At 34.4% G+C, this 26,083-nt stretch overlaps 1 protein-coding gene across 1 annotated transcript in view; it reads left to right on the forward strand.

Moving 5' to 3' along the window:
- Nucleotides 1-2,784: 2,784 nt before the first annotated feature.
- The window catches only part of LOC128991057 (fatty-acid amide hydrolase 2-like), a 37,975-nt gene continuing 14,676 nt past the window's right edge, over nt 2,785-26,083 (forward strand). Inside the window, exons 1-2 of the mRNA XM_054413779.1 lie at nt 2,785-2,878; nt 19,099-19,277. Coding sequence (XP_054269754.1) covers nt 19,107-19,277 — 171 coding nt within the window. The 5' untranslated portion in view covers nt 2,785-2,878; nt 19,099-19,106. The remainder of the gene's footprint in view (nt 2,879-19,098; nt 19,278-26,083) is intronic.

Genomic DNA, 26,083 nt, shown 5'->3' on the forward strand with positions numbered 1-26,083 from the left:
AACTGTGAACACTGGCCCGCACAACCACCGAACCTACAAGTAAAAGAAGACCATGAAGCGAAACGCCAGTTTACCGGCTTACATGCAGATGTCGAAGCAAAACTAATTGACATTTCAAAGTTTTCATCATGGGAGAAACCGACTAGAATTGTTGCTTGGATTTTGAGATATGTCAATAACTTAAAATCGAGGTGCAAATCAAACGACAAAACTCAACTTCGATTTGGACCAATAGACTACAACAGCATCGTTGAGCTGGAACCTAAAGGACTGAAAGCTGCCGAAGAAATTCTTTTAAAATCTGCACAGGATGAAACCTTTGGTGAAGAAAGGAAACTTTTGATGAGAAAGAAGTCTATTCCGAAGTCAAGCCGCATTTATTCATTCTCTCCATATTTGGATTGTAACAACATTTTAAGAATGTCATCAAGAACCTCAAACTCACCCGAACTGACAGAAGATCAGAAAAATCTTATAATATTGGATGGCCGACACTTTACTTCGAGATTGATAGGACAAATGTATCATAACGAATGTTTCCATCAAGGTCTCGAGACAGTTGGGTGCAAGATAAGAGAAAAATTCTGGATAACAAATCTACGACCACTTCTAAAGAAAATTAAGAAAGAATGCATGAGGTGCAGATTGAATTGTGCGAAGCCTGTTCCCCCTCAAATGGCCCCTCTACCAGCATTCAGAGTAACAAGAACTAGCCACCCGTTCTTCTACACTGGAGTAGATTACTTCGGACCGATAGAAGTAACTGTAGGGAGGAGACACGAGAAACGTTGGGGAGTTTTGTTCACATGTTTGACAACTAGAGCTGTCCACTTGGAAGTTGCACATTCTTTGAACACAGAAAGTTGTATCATGGCAATCCAACGTTTCATTAGCCGAAGACCCTGTCCATCGGAGATGTTCTCGGACAATGGGACAAACTTTGTTGGCAGTGACAAAGAGCTCAGGAATGCTACTAAGTGTTTAAACAATGTCCACATTCAGAGGATCATATCCAGACAAGGTATCAAATGGAACTTTATTCCTCCTCGAGCCCCACATATGGGCGGATGCTGGGAGAGACTCATCAGATCAGTTAAAACCGCATTAAAATTTGTCATGCATTCCCAGTATCCTAAGGATGAAGAACTTCGAACCTTTCTTGTTCGAATAGAATTTATCCTCAATTCAAGACCACTGACTAATGTACCAATTGACCCACTCGATCCGGACCCGCTCACTCCAAACCATTTTCTTAGAGAAGCCTTCAAAATAGATATCAATGAAGACAAACTTTGCAGAAGGCAGCTAACTCGAGTTAAGACCCTTTTGGACAACTTTTGGAAAAGGTGGATTCACGAGTATTTACCCTGCTTGACAAGGAGGTGCAAATGGCATAAAAGAACTGTTCCGCCTGAAGTCGACGACTTGGCAATAATCATAGACGAAGACAATGCACGTAACACCTGGCCCCTTGGAAGAATATCTGCCCTATACCCCGGTCGAGATGGACAAGTAAGAGTTGTTGACATCACAACACCAAAGGGTACTTTTCGGCGTCCGATGACAAAAATTGCCATTCTACCTGAGGAGGGGAAAGATGTTAATGACTAATTTCATACATATGTATGACCAATGACCATTGATTAATCCTTATATTTGTGCTATAACTTATTTGTGAAGATTAACTATCACATGTTTTAATATTGTTATAATGAGTAAATAAATAGTTGTTGAAATGTACTGAAATTGACTATTCTCTTATTTTTGACTTTGATAATTGACAAATTAATAATACCCTTGTTTTAGAGTTTTAAAACCCATCCTATGACTTTGAAAATTCGAACAATGTAAAGTAAACGTCAGAGCTTCATCGAACTTAGAGGTAAATGTATATAGAATTCATTTGTAGGATTCCCAGATTTTTACTTACCGGTAACCCAAAATATTTGTTAATTATGTGAATTAACTAAAAAAAAAAATAGTTTACGCCAAAAAATTTTTAAAGCAAGCTTGTTTTCAACGCTCAACCATACGGATATTATTTAAATCAATTAACATTTAATTCGGATGATGCAGCGGCCGAGTACGAGTACGGCACTTTCAGACTGCCACCAATATTATAGCATAGGTTTAGGGTGGTAATACTTTGGACCCTTTGAAAGAATGAAAAACATTATGTGTCCTGTGAATTAGTCGTCAGTGACACACACTGTGTGAGTCACCGGAGTTCCACCCCCTTGTAAGCGAAAGATTTTACAATTTTATATTAATTTATTTAAATAATATGCGTTAATGGTTGGGCATTATGAATATTCCAATTACTATGACATTTACGAATCAATTTTTTTTCTAGTGTTTGCCGATTTTTAGAAAAAAAGTTTATTTACCTAATTAACAACAACTTTTTTTGGGTAAAGAAATTTTGAAAACTTGCAAATTAATTTATTATTTGTCCATATTGTATGAAAGTTTGATGAAGTTCTGACGTTTAGTCTACATTGTGCGAATTTTCATCATAAGATGGGTTTTGGAACTGAAAATACAAGGGTTTTTTACCTTCCGGATGTCATAAAATTTTATAAACGAGCTAAAAAATATTTTGTTTTCACAGGAATACGTAGAATAAAACTACGAAAATTTGGATATATTCCGTGTTTTTCTAAGTAGTTTGTTTACTTTTCTGTTGAGCTGCAAACTCGTGTCCAAACGTTTCCCCCGGACAGTAGGTACACACATCGTGGGGAGGGGGGCGGGGGGGGGGGCTCTGTCTCAAGCTCGGTCAGTATCAGTATTATCTCAGTGGACGCGCGTACAGTAGTAGACTACTTTATATTCTGAGTGGCAATACAGTCTGATCACCACTCACTCGACCAAAGAGGTAATTTATTGTATTTTCACTGTTTTGTAGCTAACTTGTCGTAGACTAAATTAAAACACAGTTGAACATCGGTCTATTTTGTTGTTATTTATTGTAGTTCTTGTTCTTAGGTCTGTCTAAGCCTGTTTATTTTTGGCTTATTACTATTATTGTTATTGTAATGTCTGTTATCACTGATAATAACTTATTTGTTTTCGCTTCATTTTGTTTGAATTAGCAATCCCTTAGTCAGAATTTAAGCCGCTGCCATCTTGTTGATTGCATAATAAAAAAAACAGAAAAAGTTGTTGAATGTTGATTCTATTCGATTTTTAAGTGTAGTTTTATTTCACATGGAAAACGTTACAAACCGAAATACGATACAATTATCAATACGATACATTTTACAACACAAAAGTATGTTAATCACAGATTTGTATTAGAGTAATATTGCGCTAACATGTTATAATATGTATATGCGTAGTTAGTTTGGGTTAACATTCATTATATAAAAGATTTACGATTTTAAAATATCATGTTTACAATGGAATCTATAAATTAGTTGATGTGGTCGTTCGCCTTAAGCATTAAAAACACTGATTCGTCACACTAATATGTTATTAGAAGTTTTCGGAATGTAATTTAGTGAACGAAAATATTGTTTTGGCTGGTGAATCAGCTTTTAATTTCTTTAGTAATAAAACTCATTGTTAACACCAGCGAGCACATAAAACACGAAATAACAATATTCTTCAGGATTCGACCATAGATTAGTTGTTATTTATTATCTACATTGTTGTCGGTGCCTGGCAACCATTTAGATCAAAATTCAATTATTTATAAGAATAGCGATACTTTTATCAGTTAACGGTACTCATTTTACCTTCTGTTTATTTACAGCATATAACATATGTTTATTATTATTTTTTATTTTTTTTTTTGTGGAAATAGCTTTCGTAATTTAGATTGATTCAATATGCAAGCTTAAATTTGGCATCGTTGCGAGCTATAATTAAAATGGACGACATTTAATTTCGTACAGCAGGATTGCTGTACATCAGGATAGTGTAGTGTAGAGTCCTTGTGACTTTTGTATAGCATGGATCATCAACAGATTACACCGACGAAAGAAATGGATTATTAATTCTCAGTAATAAGTCCTCCGCAGTAAAGAAGTGCGTGCATGTAATTGATTGAATTTCTCTTTTAGAAATAAAAATAGATTGAAAAAATTACCACCCTGCTGTACTTGCTAGACATATTCCTTTGCCAACAACAAATGGCATATCAATTAAGTTAACAGTAAATGAAATATTAAAATTATCAAATATTTTATGTCGGTTTGTCACTGAAGGGTGTCAAAACAGCATGTTCAATAGCAGTAACTTAGCCACTATTTGAATCCTGTCATAATAGTAATTACTTTGATCTGGTTTTGCAGAGACGAAATTGTTCGATATTAGAATAGTTTTCAATTTGAATAGTATTGTGTACATATGTAAACAACTAGTTACTTGGTAACATCAGGGTAATCGTAGTTGCCAATTAAATTCGCAATTACGATTGTAAACTAAAAGATTTTTAGTAATGAATTAGAACCTGCCCTGTGGACGAAAACTCGACCAAAAGTATGCATTGTGCAAACTTTGCTATTTTCTCCCCACGCTGTAAATAAAACATGCGATTGGAATTTCTTTGCTTATTTTCTGAGCCTATTTTAATTTATAAGGGGATTCTGCACATCTACAGGCAAATGTCTTTTTAACAGTATGTGTAGATTTTCCCTGCCATGCACAGGAGCTGAGAAAAAGGTTTTCAATAAACATGCTTGTTTAATATATAAGATTTTTAGAAGATTTTTTTTTTTTTTAAGAGGTTGGCGGCCTCTTTTAACCTTGCATTTGCCCGTCCACATAGACTAAGCGCCCGTGCGTGGATCGTTTGCAGCAAAGCAAGGAGTGAGCCGGTACAGTACAAAGGTGAACTGTACTGATAAAATGTTATCGGCAGTGACCAGGATCCGAACCCACGACATCGCTGCCTTGGGCCCGAAGTCCGCGACGCTACCGACTGAGCCACCGACTCACTAAAGATTAAAGAAAGGGATAGTAAACTTTTCAGACACATAGGAAAATTTAATGGGAAATGTTAATTACCTTTCATTTAACACAACCTGCATTTAAATCGGTCCAATTGAACTCCAGATCTCACTCTTAATAGACTTAAAGTTTTACCCCAAGTAAAATTGTCAATGGAGATTTTAATTTCCCTTTTCATAACATTAAATCAAGTAATATCTGAAATTGAGAAAAAAAGGGCAAATATACAGACGATTATACTTTTCATTCGGTACCAACCGCGTGTAAATTGGTCCAGTAGTATGGTCAGGGTGGCTGTCGTAAGCTTAAAAATCAGCCCCATGTTAAATTTCCACAAGAAAAGTTTAATTTCCATTTTTGACCCAATTAACATTAGTTTTTATTTTCTGTTATATTTTGTTGTTATTTTGTCCCCAACATGGCAACCCATAAGATCCATGTTACTTATTTTAAATTTTAAATTCATTTTTGTGCTAGAATGGTCGGGCTAGCTGTCATAAGTTTTGCAAAAGTTTTTTAGTAAGGTATATAAGATTAATTTAAGACTTGGTACAGTAATCTTATTTATTATATGTGAACTATATAAACTATTATTTTTACAGTTCTTCAAGTTACCTCATGTGGCGAAATCAGCATAAATATGTTTTTATTAGGCTACTTATTCAGATTAATGTTTAACAATCTCCAAGTTTCGATATATGTGAGGCAATACACATGCACTTTCAAGAAAATATACTTATACTTTCCGTGTCATTGATTTACCGCATCGCATGTACTATACTAATATACCATACCCACAAGTGTGCTCAGCTGTTTTTAACGTTTCTTGATAACCGCACGATTATTGATTACTTTTAACGAATTCGAATTACTTTCGTCCCAACCTTAGCCTCTGACATCGAGAGGCGAAAATCAGCTGTTGATTTATTTAATTGAATAAAACAAACTCTCAATATGTTCGGTAGGTCTCAAACCCAGATTAGTGATAATATTACTAGTCGTGAGTTAGAAGATGATGTCTTCAGCTTATGTAAATAACATTTAAACCTGGGACCATATTATGATGACTTGAAATATTGTTGTCGGTTGCTTGGCGAATCAAGTACAACTGAGCCCAGTATCGAAGCATCGAAGACCTACAGAATTTTTTAGGAAAAAACTGGCGACCTTTTTATTACTATTCAAGCCACCCAACTGATTAGATTGTTATAACCACCCAACATCTGAAGCCTTCAAAACCTCATTACCAATTCTCAGTGGGTCGTGCGGTATACTACAGAGCTAACCTCTTCGCCGGAACAGCCAGAAAACTTCCACCCAACAATAAACCATGTTCTTAGAATAGTTCGGGAAACTTGAGTCATCAGTTTGCACGTACATGTGACTTCGCAGTGTCCGCAGTTGCCCAAGCGCTAAGCTATAGTGGCCAGCCTTACCTTCTGTCATGCGCGCTGCTGTAGTTGTCTCGGTCAAGTTGTTTCACAAGCGCTAGGCCAGCCTTACCTTCTGTCATGCGCGCTGCTGTAGTTGTCTTGGTCAAGTTGTTTCACAAGCGCAGGCCCCGGATACGTAACTGTCGGATGAATTATTAAGGAAACGACATCAGGCCGAATTATCATAAGATTGAGGTCCTTATTCCGGTTGCTTTCACATTTTACAAGCCGTAGTTTTCACTCGCTAAATTACCATTGGGTGCCGCGCCACGCCGACGGTTGAATTTCATCTTGAGTTATACAAGGTGCGATTAAGTAAATTGTAATAATAAGGTCCTAAACATTTTTTGCAATGTACCATTAAAAACGTTGAAATGTATCTTCTTGCTTGTTTTACAAATCCAAACATGGGTGTTTTGAAAATTGAAAGTTGCCGGTTCGGTCCATAGAAAAGCTACTTGTTTTTGTCTTTTAATGCTTCGAAACTGGGCCAAGTTGTCCTTGATCATTAGGTTTTAATAAACGGCAAACAGCCTTGGCTAGGAATCAACTAGTCCAAGTCAGCAACAAAGCTACACAGACATTTCACTCCCTTCTAGACTCACCTGTCTTACATACCTGGTTTAAAATTCACCCAGTAGGTGAGGAGTTAGAATCAGGATTCTAACTGACAATAATAATCAAAAATAATTGTTGGAATTCACGTACTTCATGTATTTTTTTTTTATTATTACTTTTTTAAAGGTTAAATGTAATAAAGACCATGAGGTCCTAAGTTCGCCTCAATAAAGAAGGATTTTCATTAATTCATCGTCAGGCTAAAATAAATTACCCTGTCTAGAAGAATCAGCTGATCCTAGTCAGCAACAATGCAATGACATCATTCGTTCGACAGACCTTCACAATACAATAGACCCTGGTGTTTTGGTGTTGTATAAATCTAATACATTGTATCAAAAATAATTAAAAATGTATTAGGTAGTGTATGTTAAACTTCTATTTTGGAATGTTGTCTGTATATTTGGACAGATTTTAATCAAACGTTTACCGTCCTCAATAGATTTTTGGACTTGGAGAAGGAGTAAACTTCTCAACAAATCAGGGATTTTTTTCTCACGGTTAGACCAAGGCACACAACAGCCGTACCTTTGTTTGTCCGTTCTCGCTAAAAGTGTTTGGATATAATATTGACAGACAGGCTGTCATAACGTCACAGCCTGGCCAAGGTCTGTAACTGCTAATATTGTCTGTCATCGGTCATCTATAGTCATATGTCGAGGCTATGCTATACAGTATATCATTCCTTATACTCCATTAGAGAGAAGTTGCGTAGCTATACATCAGCTATAGAATGTTATTGAAATTTTGAATAGCTTTAAAACATGAAAAAAAAATTATAAATTACAGGTATTAGGTAGCATAGTTTGGTTATTGATCTTGATTTCGCATCGACAACTATTAATTGATGAATTCCAAGACGAGTGGTTCACTATTATATCTTATGAAGCTACAATTCTGTTTATAATGGAAATGTTGGTAACTATGACCAAAATTCGCCAAAAGGTTATGATGGGAGTTTAGTACATAAAATAACTCTTTGATCTATAAAAATTCTATAAGAATAGCATTGTGTTGGTAATGAACTCATGTTCTAAGCATGAAGAGCATATGTTCATAGCATACTTTTGCCAAAAATAAGTTCCAAAAAGTCGAATAATCACAATCTATAAATGGTTAATTTCATGGTTAATCCATGGTTAATTTCATTGAAGTCAGTTGTGCCATGACTAGTTTAATTAAATGCAAGTATAAATCTCATCTTAATGTAAGATCTATAGCATGTTTTTATGTGAGTTGAAAGACCGGTCACTTGATTAAATGTCTATTAAATGTTTTATTTCCTCGTTTAAAACGGATTTTACAGTTTAACGACCAACGATTCGCGCAAAACCGACCGAAAAATTAGTCGCAACCAGCCAATCGCAATTCCAGCAATACAATTAATTAGCTGTTGATTATAATTTAAATGGGCCAAAACGTTAGTCTGTAAAGGTTTATCTCGTCATCTCAAGAGTATTTAATTCTGGACCCTAACTTGAAACACCCAAAAGGCGAGTCTAATCTTGATGTAAGGGATTTTTCATAACAAAACGTAAATCATCATTACTATGTAAGTCCCAACAGATATTTTTTGTGTATCCCAGTCACAGCAACCACATTATTCTATTAATATAATGATCGAAATTATGCAAGAAGATTCAATATTTTAATATTTGCTCATATAATTAACTATTTTCAAAGCAACCATCACTTATAATTTGGAGACAATTAATAATTAAATAACAACTCATCCATAAGTTAATTTGAAATAAGGAATCACGTCCCAATTTCACAGTAAATATTCTCTAAATTGCCAAGTACGTTTATAAAAGTAGGCAGTAGGGTAAGTAGAGTAAGTAAGTAAGTTAATTTAACTATTGTCAATTCCAAGAAAGGCAGGTATTCAATTCCAAAATTTGACAGGTATTAACACATGATCACACTACTGCCTGTTGAAATAAAGGGGTTTCATTTCATTACTGCCAAAAAAGGTTCATCTTCAAAGATATTCCACTACACCTTGACAGCTTCTAGCTAAAAAAATCCAACATCGGTGTATTTGGTCGTATGTGCTAAAAAAGTAATAGCATAGTAAACAATAAGCATGTATCTTTGATCGATGGTTGTTATCAACGCTTTGGGTTGAGCTTACTGCATCCTACGTCCTATCATAGATAAAAAGCTATGGTACTATTCAAGCAACAATCCTGGTCTTGTTACATCTAAGGTCGGTTTCTGAAGATCCAAAAAAATCTTGAATCAAACTAGGTCGAATCTTAAAAAAAATAACTGAAGTTCAAACCAGCTGTTTATCTCTATCATGCGACCACTAAATCCTACGTTTCACTATTTCAGACTCCCCATCAAGTGAGTGACTGTTTTATATGTCAGGGATCCTGATGATGACTCTCGCACCTCATGTGTAAGTTACAAGTTATGATCAGCTGTTTCATGATGATTACAGTCAAGGATTTACAGCTGATTTCAAGGACGCAAAAGTGGCCTTGTTCGAAATTAACGTATCTCCAAGGCAGCGAATGGATGGATATTGTGAACTAACTGTCGAGTTTTTAATTGAAATTATAGTAGTTTTCACACTCACTCAGTCCCACAGACTTTTTTTGGAGTACTCTCTGGCCTTTTTACTTCACTTTGTTGCTGGCTACTCACATTCACACGCTTTGCCTTCCATCAATGCCCTTGGGATACTGAAGTAGACATCGCATCTAAATACAGATCAGCTGTCACCAGATTTTATTAAAAAAAAGAACATTGAATTAGCCAGTCAAACATTGCGCTAGTGTCTAGTTCTATTTTCTTTCCTTTTTTCACTTAGATACCGTAGTTGTTATAAAAGACGCTATAGCTTACAATTAGTCGGTCTATAAGTTTGACTTTGCCGAATTCTCGGTAAGGTCGATAGAAATTAGTACCTACATAATTTACACGATTGCAACCTGTCGTTGGCTTAATTCAACTACAGTTTGATTTTGTTAGCTAGAAGCGGTTAAGGTGTGGTGGAATATCTTTGAAGATGAACCTTTTTGGCTGTAGTGTATTGCGATCATGTGTTCATACATGTCAAATTTTGAGTTTAAATCCATTTTGATAACAGCTGGCGACAAACTTTTAACGTGATGTCTAGTTCCATGATCAAAGCTTCCATCTTCAAATTTTCCACCAACGTCTTCCTACAAGGACTCCTTGACCCTCCAAAAATGTCTTAACGGTTTCTTTGATCACCAGGACAGTGTGGCTCTATTCCAGATCTTATATTGGCGATTATTCTATATTCCTTTCCGAAGGTGTGTCCTCTATCTGCAACTAGGTCTGTACAGAGGTCATTTGCTCTGCTCCAGCACGCATGTGTGTTCATGCTCCAGTTCTTTACTCGCTTCCTTGTTGCAGCTGTTCTAAACAATACCAGACAAGTATATCCACAATTGACAAGATTATATTCATAAAATTGTTAAACCAACTTTATTTGACCGTACCAAGTTCGGATTTTGTAAGCAATTATTACTACTACCATTGACTATATATACCTACAGTAGGTATATATAGTCAATGCTACTACTCACTTGCCTTTTAGTTGTAAATAACAAAATAGGATATCTTAATTGGAAATGTCTTTATTGAAAACTAGCTTTTGTACCCGTGCTTTGCAACGGGAAGAGGACCTGAAATAGAAACATTTTGATCTTAAAATCTGTTGTATAAAATATACACATCCGCCAACGCTTTTACAAACAAAATTCAACCCTAATGGCCTTTGTGCTCAACGTGGAAAGGGACCAGGTTTCTGCACTGTACATAACAACAGACCTAATTAGAGTTTTGAATACCTTCATCTTTGTCTTGGGGGTCATCAGATTGGATTTGAGGTTAGCGTAATATGCTCTGTTACCAGCCATGATTCAGTTTGTGATTTTTTGTGCAACAGTGTTTTTGCTATTCAGCTCTGCCCCAAAGTAAACAAACCCATCCACATTCTTAACACATTTGTTTTATATCTTTAGTACATATTATTTAATTAACAAATGAAATTGAGCGTTTAAGATGGCAGACAAAACTAATTATTATCAAAACATCAGAGGACAAAAACATTAATAGTAATAGGCATTAGGTATATGTTTCATTGCATCTATTATTTTTCTCTAAAAAAAAATTCAACGAACAACATAATATAGAATCCAGTTCTTTTATTTAGTTCCATAGTCTACTGCCTTTACATTTTCACACTTACCATTAAGTAAACATAATAACAAATATTTTATTGATTTTAGAAACAAAAGAACACTGTGTACAGCTAAGTTTTATGATATTTTCCTTAGTTTGATTTAATCAGTGGTGTAGTGAAACACAACTACTAAATTTACCTAAATATAAAAAAATCTATGTGAAGTTCAAGTTGTTTATCCAACACATTTTAAGCAGTTGGAATTCATAAAAAAATCCTCCAAATTTATACAAACCATCTATACACTGTAATTTTCATACTGTTTCCATGAAAACATACCAATAACATTATTTTCATAACTTAAGACACTTTAAAAAATCCAAAGCAGAGCCGGAGTTGATACAGCAACGGTTATAGAATCTTTTTTTATAATCATTGACATAGTTTTAGAATAAATAATCCATGATAAAACTTAAAATTAAAATATACATCATATATAGTTATGGAAAATATTATAATCAATTTCTTTGTATCAGCTGTCTGAAATTGTGAAATATGCAATTTAGCAGTTCTTCTTGTTTAAATTGAAATTTCAAAGCAAATGTAAACAAACATTATTAGTGTTCTCATCGCAGCCATGGAGACAAATCAATATTTACTTTTAAAATCCTCACCTCAGAAGTTTTAAAGCCAAAGGGGCAAAGCCCATTGTCAGTATCAAAGTGTGAATAGTCCTATAATGGTCCTTGGTATGGTAGCTATATTATTGTAAAATTTAAGCCCAATCGGTTCAGTAGTTTTTGAGCCTATTAGTAATACACATACAGACAGACACCATTAGATTTTTATATAATAGTATAGATGTGTGTTGACGTTAAATCTATTCTATATATAATTCAGTTTTAAAAATCTTTGTACAACTAAATCTAGAGTTCTACTGGACCGATTTTATTAATTAATGGGTCGTTGGAAAGCTTAGGTCGTGTAGATTTGCAAATAATTATGAAAGTTTGTTTTTATTATGATTTATGGTGAAAAATTTCAAAAAAACATGATTTCCATAAGAAATACATTGAAAACGGTGTTTTTCACACTTTTGATTTTGGTGCGACTTTTAGCTGCCTTTTTTTAGTGTTTCCAAGAAGTGTATGGTATCAATTTGTAGGAAATTTTATTCTCTTTCAGAATATCACCTTCCACTTTGGTCGATTTCCTCACCATTTAAAAGTTATTTGCAAAAAAGCTAAGCAACCTCCGAATTTATAATAATGAGAAAATATTGAGTTTGGGATATTTTTCTTAAACTTTGTACAACTAAATCTAGACTTCTACCGGACCGATTTTGTTAATTAATGAGTCATTGGAAAGCCTTACTCATGTAGATTTGCAAATAATTATGAAAGTTTGATTTTATTTAATATTTGTGGTGGAAAAATAAAAATAACAAAAATACATTAAAAACTGTTTTTTCAGGTTTTTATTTTCAAGTTTATATTTGTAGTCAGCTTTTGGCTGCCTTTATTAAATAATTTCAAGAAATACACAGAAGTTATTTGTAGGAAATTTTATCTTCTTTCAGAATATCACGTGCATTTTCTACGATTTACTCACCATTTAAAAGTTATTGTCAAATTAGATAAGTGACCTCCAAATTTTTAGTTGTTATTGTTAGTTGTTGTTGTTTTTATCAAATGTATCGTTGGAAAGCCTAATTTGTGTAGATTTGCAAATAATTATGAAAGTTTGATTTTATTAAATATTTGTGGTGAATAAAGAATAAATAGCAAAAAAACATTAAAAACTGTTTTTTTTTTTATAGTTAATATTTTAAAATTTCAATTTATAGTTAACTTTAGGTTGCCTTTTTTGAATATTTTCAAAAAACGCCTAAGAGTACTTAGTAGCAAATTTTATTCTCTTTCAGAATATCACCTTCCACTTTGGTCGATTTCCTCACCGTTTAAGAGTTATTTGCAAAAAAACTTAGCAACCTCCTAATTTATTGTGGTGAGAAAATATTGAATTGGAGAGATTTTTGTTAACTTTCTACAACTAAATCTACTGTTCTACTGGACCGATTTTATTAATTAATAGGTCAATAAAATCTGTGTAGATTTCCAAATAATTAGTAAAGTTTGAGTTTTATTTATTTATGGTAGTAACGCGTTTGCCGGTATGAATAATCTAAAAAATTTTATGGTAGTAATAATGGGTTAGCCAGTATGCATCATCTGATCATATGGAACACATGTATTAACCTATAGTTTAACAGCTGATTGTTTTATTGTTATTTCCTTGATTTTCTTTGTTTACATTTAGTTGTTTACTATTCGAATTGGTGGTTGAGGTCCGTAAAGTTTGTTTCTGATGTTTTTAATCTGTACCATTAAAAAGTATTGGTAAGTTAAGTGATGTATGGATTTCATAACCAAAAATTATTATTTTAAACTGTCAATTATAAATTATTCAAATTTAATTTATAATTCACAGTTTAAAATAGTATTTAATATTCGTTATTTTGAACTGTTAATTATAAACTCAATATTTTACATTAGTTGAAAAATGAATAACTTTACTCTTCACTACATGGTTGGTGATGGAAACTGTTTCTTTAGAAGTGTCTCATTTCTATGCCATAAATCTCAATCCAGATACAGTGATATACGATCCACGGTAGTTGATGAAGTCGTCAATAACTGGGACTACTATTGTCCTTTGATTGTTGGGGATAAGACATATAGACTAGAAGTAAAAAACGCGACGGATTACAGAAATTTGATGACCAAAGATGGGGAATACGCCGTTAATGTCGAAATCGAAGCTGCAGCCAGAGTTTTTGACTGCCAATTCAAAATATATGCTGAGAAATTGGATTATTTTGTAACGGTTGGTGAAGGCACAACGATCTATAAACTACGATTCTCAGGAAATGTGGATGCTGGGCATTACGATGTTTTGATAAACAATAGTATGCCTGAGAATCAAGAGGATATAATCTTACCAAAATCAAAACGTGGCCGTGCATCAAAAAATAGAAAAAGTAAAACATGTTCTGGCAGACGTGAATCAACAGCTCATAAAAATAAATTGAAGAAACCAAATTATAGTATAGATAAAGATTTACTCCAAGGGGTAAAAAAGTGTTTATCAAGCAATCAAAAGGATGGAGACCCAGAAAATGAAAAAGAAACAGAACAAGATAGTCTGACCAACACTTCACTCAGAGATGATGCAACTTCCTCAACCTCCTTAATTTGTGTATTGGGAATGCCAATACACAAATTAAATTTAAAAATTGGAGCTGTAATAATGTTGCTACGAAATCTTAACACAAAACGGGGATTATGTAATGGCACACGATTAATTGTTAAAGAACTCAAGCCCAATTTAATAATTGCTGAGGTTTTAATTGGATCAGCAGCACGTGAAATTGTATTCATTCCAAGGATTGACTTAGCACAGACGGACACAGATTTACCATTTGTTTTAAAAAGACGGCAATTTCCTTTAAAATTAGCGTTTGCTATTACAATAAACATAGCGCAAGGCCAGACATTGGATAAAGTTGGGATATACCTTCCAGCACCAGTATTCAGCCATGGACAATGGTATGTTGCAATATCAAGGGTTAAAAGGTTTGAAGACATACAAATTAAAATTATCCCTGGCAAAGAACAAGGAAGATTATTAAAACAATCAGATGAAGTCTTTACAAAGAATGTTGTTTACAAAAAAATACTGTAAATAAAATATTTTTGTAAAATTTTATTTGTTTTTCATTATTTTACTCTTTTAAAAAATCAGTTTATTTTCTATACAATTTCATTCTTAAAAAAATGTTCAGGTACTTACAAGGGCATATATTATGTACTACTGTACTTTCTAGGGACCGTTGTATTTAACTACAACGGGCTCTGTTGCTAGTCATTGTAATATGTTTGTTCTGCACCGAAGCAATAATTAGAGCAAATGAAACAAATGTTTACTACTTTCAGGGCCAATATATTTTATTTGTCTGATCAAGGTAAGACTCTTGTTTGTCTGATCGTGGGAAATTATTTGGTGAAAGTAAAACAAGTTGGAATTTAACAACGAAGTGTTTTTAACGTAAAATTCCGCAATATTTCGAGGATGTTAAAATCCAAATGTATAAATGTGAGTATGGCTGACATATTTCTGTGGTCACGGATTATTACTTTGTGATCAAGAGCTTTTATTTGATTTGAACTTCGAACTCACGCGAGTGTTAATTGTTGTCAACAATATACAATATATATTACCTCTTTCCAATATAGAACTCAGTAATCGGTTTGTAATGCATTTAAAAGTCAGAGCTTTCGACAGACACGTATGCACTTATTCTAAAAAAAACTCGTTAATCAACCAAACGCATTGCACGATAAACTAGGATCACGATAAAATGTGTGAAAGGTGTCTTGCGTACACGTAAAAAATAAGTAAACCGTAACACTTCGGTATACAAGAGCATTAACTTTAATATTCACTTTAAAATGTTAAAGCTAAGTCTAGTACAGTAACGACAAAGTCATTACTGCTGATGATGATGATGATGAAAGCTCATTCTGATGATGACAAATTTTGGTGATGATAAATTACGACCAAGTCTGATGATGACAGAGCCTGATGACGACAAAGCCTGATGATGATAAAGCCCGATGACAACAACACCCGAAAGTGACCAAATCTAATAATGACGAAGTCTGATGGCGACAAAGCCTGATGACGACAACGCCTGATGACGATAAATCCCGATGGCAACAACGCCTGAAAGTGACAAAATCTGATAATGACGAAGTCTGATGACGACAAAGTCTTATGGCGACCAAGTCGATTAAGTTTAGTGACGACGAACCTGGAAGAAAAATTCATCAAAATGTGTGCCTTTCTCCAACTTCTGTCCCCGTCCAAAACTCAACCGTGCCGTGTCTTGCCGTAGTCGTTTCGTGCCGTGTCTTGCCGTGGTCGTTTCGTGCCGTGTCTTGCTGTTGTCCTACCGTGTCTTTGCCGTGGTCGTGCCGGGTCAACACGGTCATCCAGCTCCGGTAAGGACTTTCTAGTTGTGTAACACAAGTCCTCGACGTAACCTAAGGTCACAAGGCTTCCTCACGTAATTATTGTCTATTCGGCAAGCTCGTGCGATAATCTACAATCTCGCATCTCCAGACGATGTCGTCGATTTCCTGTTTTTACCCTAAGGAAAGGAGGAAACCAATCACCACCTGTCTCAAGCTTGCCCTTCTAAGGATACGGAGAAAGTATTGTATTAGGTGCGATGTTGATAGTTTAGAATCGCTTTCTGCTATGCAAACAAGCAATTTACAACTGGAGAACGTTTTACTTTTAAATCATATACATGTTCACGTTAAAATGTAGAATGGTTATGTTTTTCCATTTGTACAGGGTAATTCAATACCGAGATCATAACAACAACTAACCCGGTCGTCAAACAAAACCCCTATCAAGTCGTGTTTACTGTTTGTTACTGGATAAAAACAGAATGTATCTGCCTTGATAAGAAATGTAAACGTTTCCTAAAAGTGTTTTCATCTCAACCCTACTCTATAATTAAAATTGTGTTTGTGTCTCGAAGATAAACATCCAACGTTCAACATCTATAAAGCTGTAAATCCGTTGGTTTAGCTGTAAAAACTAAACTTTTAAAAGCTTCATCATTCGTACTTCAATGTATAGTTAAAACAGTATATTGTAAAAATTCGACATATTTGGAAAGTATTTCTTCACTTGTAAAGTAAATTTTTATTGTAGAGGCTACTTCATACAATCCGAATACCTACTATGAGGACGTTAATCTATCGTTTAAATTTACTTTACCACATTCATGAACACCGACCCAATTCAAAATAATCAGTTAAAATTTAGTGAGGTAAATTAAATTTATCGACTTGATTATGACAAAAAATTGTTTTCATCTTATTGAATTTTGTTTTATTTAATACCATCAAACATCAAACATAAGGAAATATATAGGCTAAAATGATACTCATTTAAATAGCACCAAAAAGTTACAAATATAGCCTAGTTTAAATTTAATGAGTTAATTTGTTAGAGTGCAGTTCAATTTACACTTCATTAGCGAGGGTGGCCGGCCTATAATATACAGTAGCTATTGTTGGGAGAATTAATCTCTTATTCACCTTCCCCAGGTGCACAGACTAACAGATTATTTCGCCACTACAATGAAACTCCTCGTCCGCATCCACTAAAGTTTCTGCAGTTGAGGAAGTGAAGCCAGCGGCCTGAGACACTGTAGGAAGTCCGCAGCTTAGTTACATAACAACTGGTTCACTTCTCAAGCACGCGAGATACAGAGGGATACTCACTCGGAGCAACTTTCTTTCGCCTACACTAACGTAACCTGTATAGACACTCAGATGTTTAAAGGTCGAGTTGGTAAAGAAACCGACGTGAAATGGTTTCGTAGAGGAAACTGTTTGGTTTTATTATGGTTGCTAAGCGGCGTGGATGGTAAAAGTAATATCATAAAGTCATTAAGCTGTCCAGTATATTGCTAGTGTTGTAAAAGATCTTTTAGGGTGAATAAATGGTCAATCGCTGAGTGTAAAAATGGTTTTCCTTATTTCGTATTTTGTTGTAAAAACAGAGTGTTTCTTGAATATAGCAGACGCAATGGCGGAACTGGGCTCACGATATACAGACAGGTTAAATAGTGTTTCATTAATATTTTAGAAACATGATGTTAAGAAAAATATAAATTAAGTTATTTTTTAAGGTATAAATTTAAAATGGATACATTTAATTGGTTAAAACTAATTAATTGATTAAATTGGTTTAATCAAATATTAAAATATAAAACTATTAAACATTTTTTTTATATTTTGTAACTTACCATTAAAGGAATATTTTCAAGAAACAAAATTAACACTCGCATTTCAGCAAAAACAGAGGCTGTAAAAGTGATGGTTATTTTATACCAGAAACAAAACAGAAATTGGCTAAATATCATCTAATCTGTGTATATAATTTTAAATGTTATCAATATTTTTATTTGTTTACATTCTAATAATGTTGAAAAAAAATATCGTTTATAATTGCCCATAATACAAATTGAAAGTTCAATTTTAGCTGTAAAAAATACATATTTTTGATTGCCTAAAACCATTGAGTATACACTAACTGAATCCATATATTTTCTTAATTCTACGTGAACATTTTTATCTTGGAATTTTTCCAACATATCTTTATTAAACTACAACATTTTCATCTTAACTAGTTAATTTTAAGGTGAAATAAGCCTAAATTCTGAGAAAATTACCTCTGTCTGATTTTAAATTTCTAAATGGTAGTCATACAAAAAAATACACAAAATAATGGCTGATTTTGTGAAAGAATCATGAGAACACTAAACCAGTATTTAAAATTTCCTATCAAACATCACCAAGTTCAAAAAAATTGAATAACAGAATAGGCTAATACATTAGATGAAATGTTACGATTTATTAAATGCATAGATAGGAGCACTCTGACTGTTTCACTTAAAGTATTTAGGTTGGTTGAAAATAAAAATATACAACCCAATGTTCTTGTCTCAAATGATAATGATGATCAATCTACAATAGGAAAATTCAGGATGGGTCCCATGAGCCGGTCAACTGTCCCCAACCTACCTAGGTATCTATTATCATAGACAAAAAGAATTAAACATAGACTGAAACCTGTGCTGCGGTTACCATAGGTTCTAGCACACACCGCTGGGAGCGCCGTGTAGGTACGTAGCACGTACGTAACTACATGGCGCTCCCAGCAGTGTGCGCCAGAACCTATGGTAACCTCAGCATGGCTGACGGTCTATATTTTATTCTTTTTGTCTACGCTATTATCTACCTTCCTCCAATTAAAGCCTTCCACTAATTGTTTTAATGTTTTCAGTTTCCACAATGGAGATCCTACTCAGGACTGTAGGAGCCTTGGAGATAATACTCTGCTGGCTCACAGCTCCCTACTACTTCCTACTACGATTCACCAAGAAAAAGTATATACCTCCTATACAAAACCCGATAATACTGCACAGTGCATCTGAGCTGGCCAGGAAAATCAGGATGGAAGAGGTAATGATAAAAGATATTTTTAGGATAGAAGATGAAGACACAATCTTTAATATCACCTGAAGGTCAACAATGATGGTCAAGATAATATGTACATACTTCATAATACCTTGTGTAGAACCCATAATGCAGTACCATGCCAATTGTGTGAGTCGGTGGCTCCGTTTTTATCTCAAGATTTTCCTCTTAAACAAACATATTATGGCTTGTGCCTTATATAAATATACCAACACAAAATAAGTTAGGTAATTAAAAGAAGAGATTATAACATTGAAACACTTTTGTATTAAGAAAGAACTACAATAAAATCAAATATAAAGTTTACAAACAGTCAGCTGATCATATTATAATTTTAACATTCAAAGTATAGTTGAGACAGTAATTAGCAGATTCAAATTAATGGCAAAACCATGTAGCCACATACTCCCCTCCCAGTGTCAACGAGGAACGTAACGATGCGGGGGGTGAACACTACGACCTGATCTTGTAAAAATCAGTGTTTTTTTAAGGTCAACATCTTCATTTCTGTCTTTGGTCTTGTCTACTTGAGTTTCTCTAGGTTGCATGTCATTTTTTCTTACGTTAATGGTCGTATCGTTCATAGAATCTTGAAGGAGGAATGCCGGTTTGAGTCGGTCAATAGAAATCGACGTAGGTCCTCGTGGAGTAAGAATAGTAAACCACTTGTCAGATCGCGAAACCACTTGGTAAGGGCCATCATAGACAGCTTGCAACGGTCTTCGGGATGAATCGTGACGAACAAAAACATGGTTGGATGTTCTTAATTCTGGATGAACAAAGACCTTCTTAGAAGAATGGTATTTGGCTTCTATTGGTTTGAGATCATTCATTTTTCTTTTCAGATTGTACACTAAATCAGGAACATTTGATGAGGTATCTTCTGTAGTTTGAAAAAGATCGCATGGCAATCTGATGGACTGACCTAGTGTCATTTCTGCAGCAGTAACATTGTGTTCTGGAATAATATAAGATCTTAGTCCCAGTAGAACCATTGGTAACGTCTGTGTCCAGTTAGATGTGAGTTGAGCCGTTAATGCAGATTTCAGATGTCGGTGCCATCTCTCGATCTTTCCATTAGCTTCAGGGTGATACGCTGTAGTTTTAATGTGATGGATACCGAGATGTTTTGTTAATTCCTGAAATAAATTGCAGTCAAATTGTCTTCCTCTATCTGTAGTAATGTTTTGAGGAACTCCAAATCTAGCAATCCAGGTAGAAAGAAGAGCTTCTGCAACTGTTCCAGCAGTAATATCCTTGATAGGCGTTGCTTCGACCCATCGTGTAAAGCGATCTATGATAGTTAGCAAGTACGTAAATCCTTGAGAAGGTGGCAAGGGTCCAACTATGTCCACATTAATGTGAGAAAAACGTCCATTAATGTTGTTGTAAGCTCCAATCTCAGAAGTAGTATGTTTCCAAACCTTTGATTTCTGGCAAGCTACACATGCTTTGGCCCAAAGTCTGACATCTTTATTCATGGAAGGCCAAACAAAACGTTGTTTAATAAGGTCCAGAGATCCTTTGATTCCAGGATGTGCCAGGTTGTGAAGGGAGTCAAATAACTGTTTTCTGAACTGCTGAGGAATAAATGGTCGTAGTCTTCCAGTACTTGTGTCACAACACAGCTCTGAGCCATTAGGAAGTAAAATATTTTTTAATATCAAAGAAGTTGTGTTTGAGTACTTAAGGTTTTTAAGTTCAGCATCTTGAGATTGAGTTTCAGAAATTTGTTCAAATGATATAGATGAAGGTAGGTCAATAGCACTTATTCTTGACATGAAATCAGCAGGAATGTTTTGTTTTCCTGGAAGATACCTTATGTCAGTAGTGAACTGTCCAATGAAGTCTAGATGACGCAATTGCCTTGGACTAGATGTATCAGAGGGTTTATTGAAGGCAAAAGATAGAGGTTTGTGATCTGTATATATAACAAAACTTCGCCCTTCAAGGAGATAACGGAAGTGCTTCACAGATAGGTATGCAGCCAGGAGTTCCCTGTCATAGGTACTGTATTTTTTTTGAGTTGTTGTAAGGGATTTAGAGAAAAACCCAAGAGGTTCAAAGTTTCCATTACAAATCTGGTGGAGAGACGAACCTATAGCGAAGTTTGATGCATCGACCATGAGAGCTAAAGGAGCATCAGGAGATGGGTGTGCTAGAAGTGTGGCATTGACTAGCTGGCCCTTTGCATCCTCAAAAGCTTTTTTAGATTCTGAAGTCCAAATTATTTTTCGTTTATCAGACTTATGTGTACCCTTACACAAATCAAATAGTTGTTGCTGAATAGCAGCTGCGTTAGGAAGTGAACTTCTGTAAAAGTTTATAAGTCCAAGGAATCTACGAAGCTCAAGAATGGTTTCAGGAAGTTTGCAACTAACAATAGCTTAAACTTTATCAGGAAGAGGAGAAATTCCTTGTTTCGAAACTGTGTAACCAAGAAAAGAGATCTCAGTCACGCCAAATACGCTCTTTGACGTATTAATATTAATGTGATGCTTATTAAGTCTATCAAAAACAGTTTGCAAGTGATTAATGAGTGAAAATTTAAAAACGTACGTTTTCATGTCCCTGGCCTTTTACTTCGTAGATACTGGATTTTTAGTTTATTATTATGTGTTTTAATATTTTTTGGGACGGGGGCAACATGTTACACACATTTATTTGGTTTTAAATAGGTTCTAGGTATTTTTTTCGTATTTTTAAAGTCACGAAATTCACGACCATGACGTGTCCCTAGGGTACATTTTCCAACATTCATGCTGTTTTTAGACTAATTGTTCATGCCGAAATATATAAAGCCATATTTATATGTCATCAATGGTTATTAAACTTACAAAAAAGGAGCATATTATAATTTTATTGTCATTACAAACTGACTACCATGACAAAATAAGTCTGTCCCTCGATTTGGCGTCACGACCATTTGGGAAAAATTTTCAACTTTGGAGCACGACAGTGGCAAGCCTGGCGTCGATGGAGTCAGTTGGTTTTAGAGACTAGTTCGGGGTGTACGTCAGGATTGTAGTGCCGGTCGTTTCGAGTTGAAAGGAGGAATTACAAGATTAATAAAGGAAAGATTGTGTTTTTTGTAATTTTGGTGTGTCCATGACCGTACGTAGTCATTCGATGAAGTAGACATGGTGTTAATTTTTGTTTATAAGATATTTCAATTGCTAGATTAACGTAGAAGTCCACTTTGTATCCTCGAACATGAGGTGCAGGGCTACCGCCAGAACAGAGCCAAATAACACGTAATTTCACGACCAAAGTTTCACGACCATCGCGGGTTTTTTCACGACCAATCCAGCATTATGGATTATAGTGTGTTTGGTCGTGACAATAACTTTAATATAATTGTAAATTGAACAGTTTAGTTCAATTGAAACACATATTTTTATTATAACTAACAGGATAATTGAAGGATTGTTTAGAAAGATTTAGATTATTCCAGACAATTCACGACCGTACCGCTTGTCCCTGACCATCACGTTTATGATTTCTATCATAAAAATTTCAAAAATTTAAATATCGTCATATTTTAATGTTTTATACACAAAAGAAGCACACCTCTATACAAATATGACGATTTTTCGGATCTCAGGTAAGTTTCTTCGGAGTTATACAAACTTAAAAAGATTTTATTAGCTTTTTTTAAATTTTTTGAGTTTTTTTATTTTTTTCTAGAAAGACCAAATATATCAAAAGCTCAGTGACCTTTTTATTGTATAATGGTCATAAAAGTAAATTAGTTTATAGCAAAACATAGTTATAAAAATAATATTAACTATTTTTAATATTCATTTAAACGTCCGTTATGGTCGTGACAGGATTTTGTGTTTTTCAACTAAAGATGCTCTTTTAAAAAGAAACTACCAAAGATATTGCGTTACCATGGAAATTTTATGAAACTTCAAATGTTAATGAAATAAAAAAAATAATAAAAGTTTTGAAAAAAGGGGAAAAGAATTTGCAAAGTGCTTTTCCTGAAAACGTACGTTTTTAAATTTTCACTCTAATATGTTCATCTTCTGAGGAGGATGCTACTAGAATATCATCTAAGTAACAAAAGGTAAACTCTAGATCATGCAAAAGAGAATTAATATATCTCTGGAAAGTTTGTGCAGCATTCCTTAATCCAAATGGCATTTTTAGAAATTCAAATAATCCAAAAGGCGTTATGACAGCAGTTTTTGGAATGTCATCAGGAGCTACTGGAATGTGATGAAAAGCCCGAACAAGATCAATTTTAGAAAATATAGTTTTTCCATTTAACTGGCTGTTAAAATCATGCAAATAAGGTATAGGATATCTGTCAGGAACTGTTTTTGCATTTAGGGCACGGTAATCCCCACAAGGTCTCCATGTACCATCAGTTTTAGGAACTAAATGAAGTGGACTGGACCAACAGCTTTTTGAAGGTCTGCAAATGCCTAACTCAACCATCTTGTGAAACTCCTTTTTAGCTACCGCAAGTTTTTCTGGAGGTAAACGTCTAGCTCTAAAGTTCACAGGCTGACCTGTTGTCTGAATTGAGTGAAAAACTGTGTCCTGTGAAACTTTAAAATTAGGATTTTCTTTCAGTAAATTAGGATATTGGTTGATAAGTTTTGAGTATTTACCTTTTGGGTCAAGAACAAATACAGATTGTTGATTTGAAAGTTTTTGAATTCCAATAACAGATAATTGAGTCCTGTTATCGATTAGTCTTTTATTTTTGATATCAACAAGTAAACCATAATGTGATAAAAAGTCTGCGCCAATTATGGGTTGGGTTACGTCTGCAACTATGAAAGACCAGACAAACTTTCTTTTCAAGCCTAGATCAAGTTTTATGTCTTGTTTACCGTACGTTTTGATAACAGAACCATTGGCAGCATATAATTGTCTATTACTCACAGCACATTTGTCTTTGTTTGTGAGAGGCAAAACAGATATGTCTGCTCCAGAATCCACGAGAAACTTACGACCACAGGGTAAGTTGGTTACAAATAAGCGGCGAGATTGAAAGCCCCTGTCATCCTGAGCCGCATTTAGTGACGGGGCAGGAAGTTTTCCTGTTGTGCATTCTTTTTTGGTGTGAACAAACAAGGTTGAACACATTTTCTAGCATTTTCACCAAATTTGTTATGATACCAGCAAATTTCACCTTGATCATTTCTCTCTTTAGGATAGTAATTGTTCTTATGTTTGACTGGGAAGTTGCGTTTAGGGCAATTCCACGGTGTCGGACGTAAAAATCAGACAAGAATTTTCACTTTTCAAAATTATAATTAACTTTAAACAGTTGTGAACTCTTTTACAATAGTTTAAAATGAAAGGCCTGGCTCTTGTGAACATTTTAGTGTATAAAACATGTTTAAAGACATTATTTTTTAGGTTTAAAAAAACAAATCTTGAAGCCCATGTAGCACAGATGGTTGGGCCAACATTGGTAAATTGTGGAGCCACACAGTTGGCCAACGGTAGAAATGTCACCTCTTTAAACTGTTTTCCAGCCAACCATTGTCCAACCGTTTTATTTCACACAAAATAATAAATATTTAGTACGAAAAGCATAATTATTAGTTGAGTAAATTGATTAAATAGTTCATATAAACAAATTTTGAAAAAAAGCTAGAACAAAATTTTTTGGCCCAAACGGGTCTCGAACCCGGGTCCTTCGACTTATGAGCCTCTTACTTTACCACTGAGCTATCTGTAATTGTTGATATAGGCTAGAGAGTTTTCAAGTGGTGAAAGAGTAGCCGACAGTTGCAATGGTCGCAATACTTCAAACATTTTTGATACTACACAGTATAATATGATTCTGTTAATCTGTTAAGGCATCAAAAGTAGTTTTTTTTTTTGGAGTTAGAGAGGATACTGGTATTTGAATATAGATTAATTAATTACCGTTAGATTATTAATGCTATTATAATTGCCTGTTATATGATTAATTACTCTTTGCCTTTAAATTGTTGCAAATAAGTTAAAGAATATTAATTTAAAAAATATTTGCATTTTTATAATTATTAAAATTCATTGTTGTAGCCCCGGAACTGTAATATATAAAATATTTGGTTTTACAATACCTTTATCAGTTCCAAAAACTGTTGGAAACTTTTGGAACTGATAAAGGTATTGTAAAACCAGATATTTTATTATAATTATGTTGTGAAAGCTAGACCCAGAGAATGAAAGTCGTGTAATCTCAACTATGGACCATCGTTGGTCCAACAAAAGTATCTTTTGTTGGTCCAACGGAGTGAAAACGGTTGGACAACGGTTGGCTTGATGTATGATACCCAGCAATGCATATTAATGTATTTCATTAACAATGAACCAATGTTGGTCCACAGTTGTAAATATTGGTTGGCCCAACTACGAGATATACAGTTGGACAACGGTTGGTTGGTTGTGGAGGCTCCAACCAACCATCAACCATCTGTCCCACAGTTGGCCAACGTTGGCCCAACCATCTGTGCTACATGGGAGGTGTCGGACGTAAAATGTTAAAATAACAAATTCGAACTTTTCTACACTTATGTTGAAAACTCTGTGAATTGTTTTAAGATAACTCCAAAACAATTTTTTTGCTTAAAAAGGGGATAATTTGCTTTGAAATAATTCCAATCTCAAATTTATAGAGTGTATATTTATTTTTATTTTTATTTTTAGATTTGGTGTTGGACGTAAAATTTTTGGTGTCGGACGTAAAACGTCCAAAGTTATCTTCGATTGGGGTCTAAAACAACAAGATACAACATTGTAAAAGACAGAAACTTTGTTTACTGATTTTTTTAAACTGA

Source organism: Macrosteles quadrilineatus, unplaced genomic scaffold, assembly GCF_028750875.1.
Source record: "Macrosteles quadrilineatus isolate MER2022 unplaced genomic scaffold, UCM_ALF_1.0 Scaffold_3__2_contigs__length_128488019, whole genome shotgun sequence".
NCBI lineage: Eukaryota > Metazoa > Arthropoda > Insecta > Hemiptera > Cicadellidae > Macrosteles > Macrosteles quadrilineatus.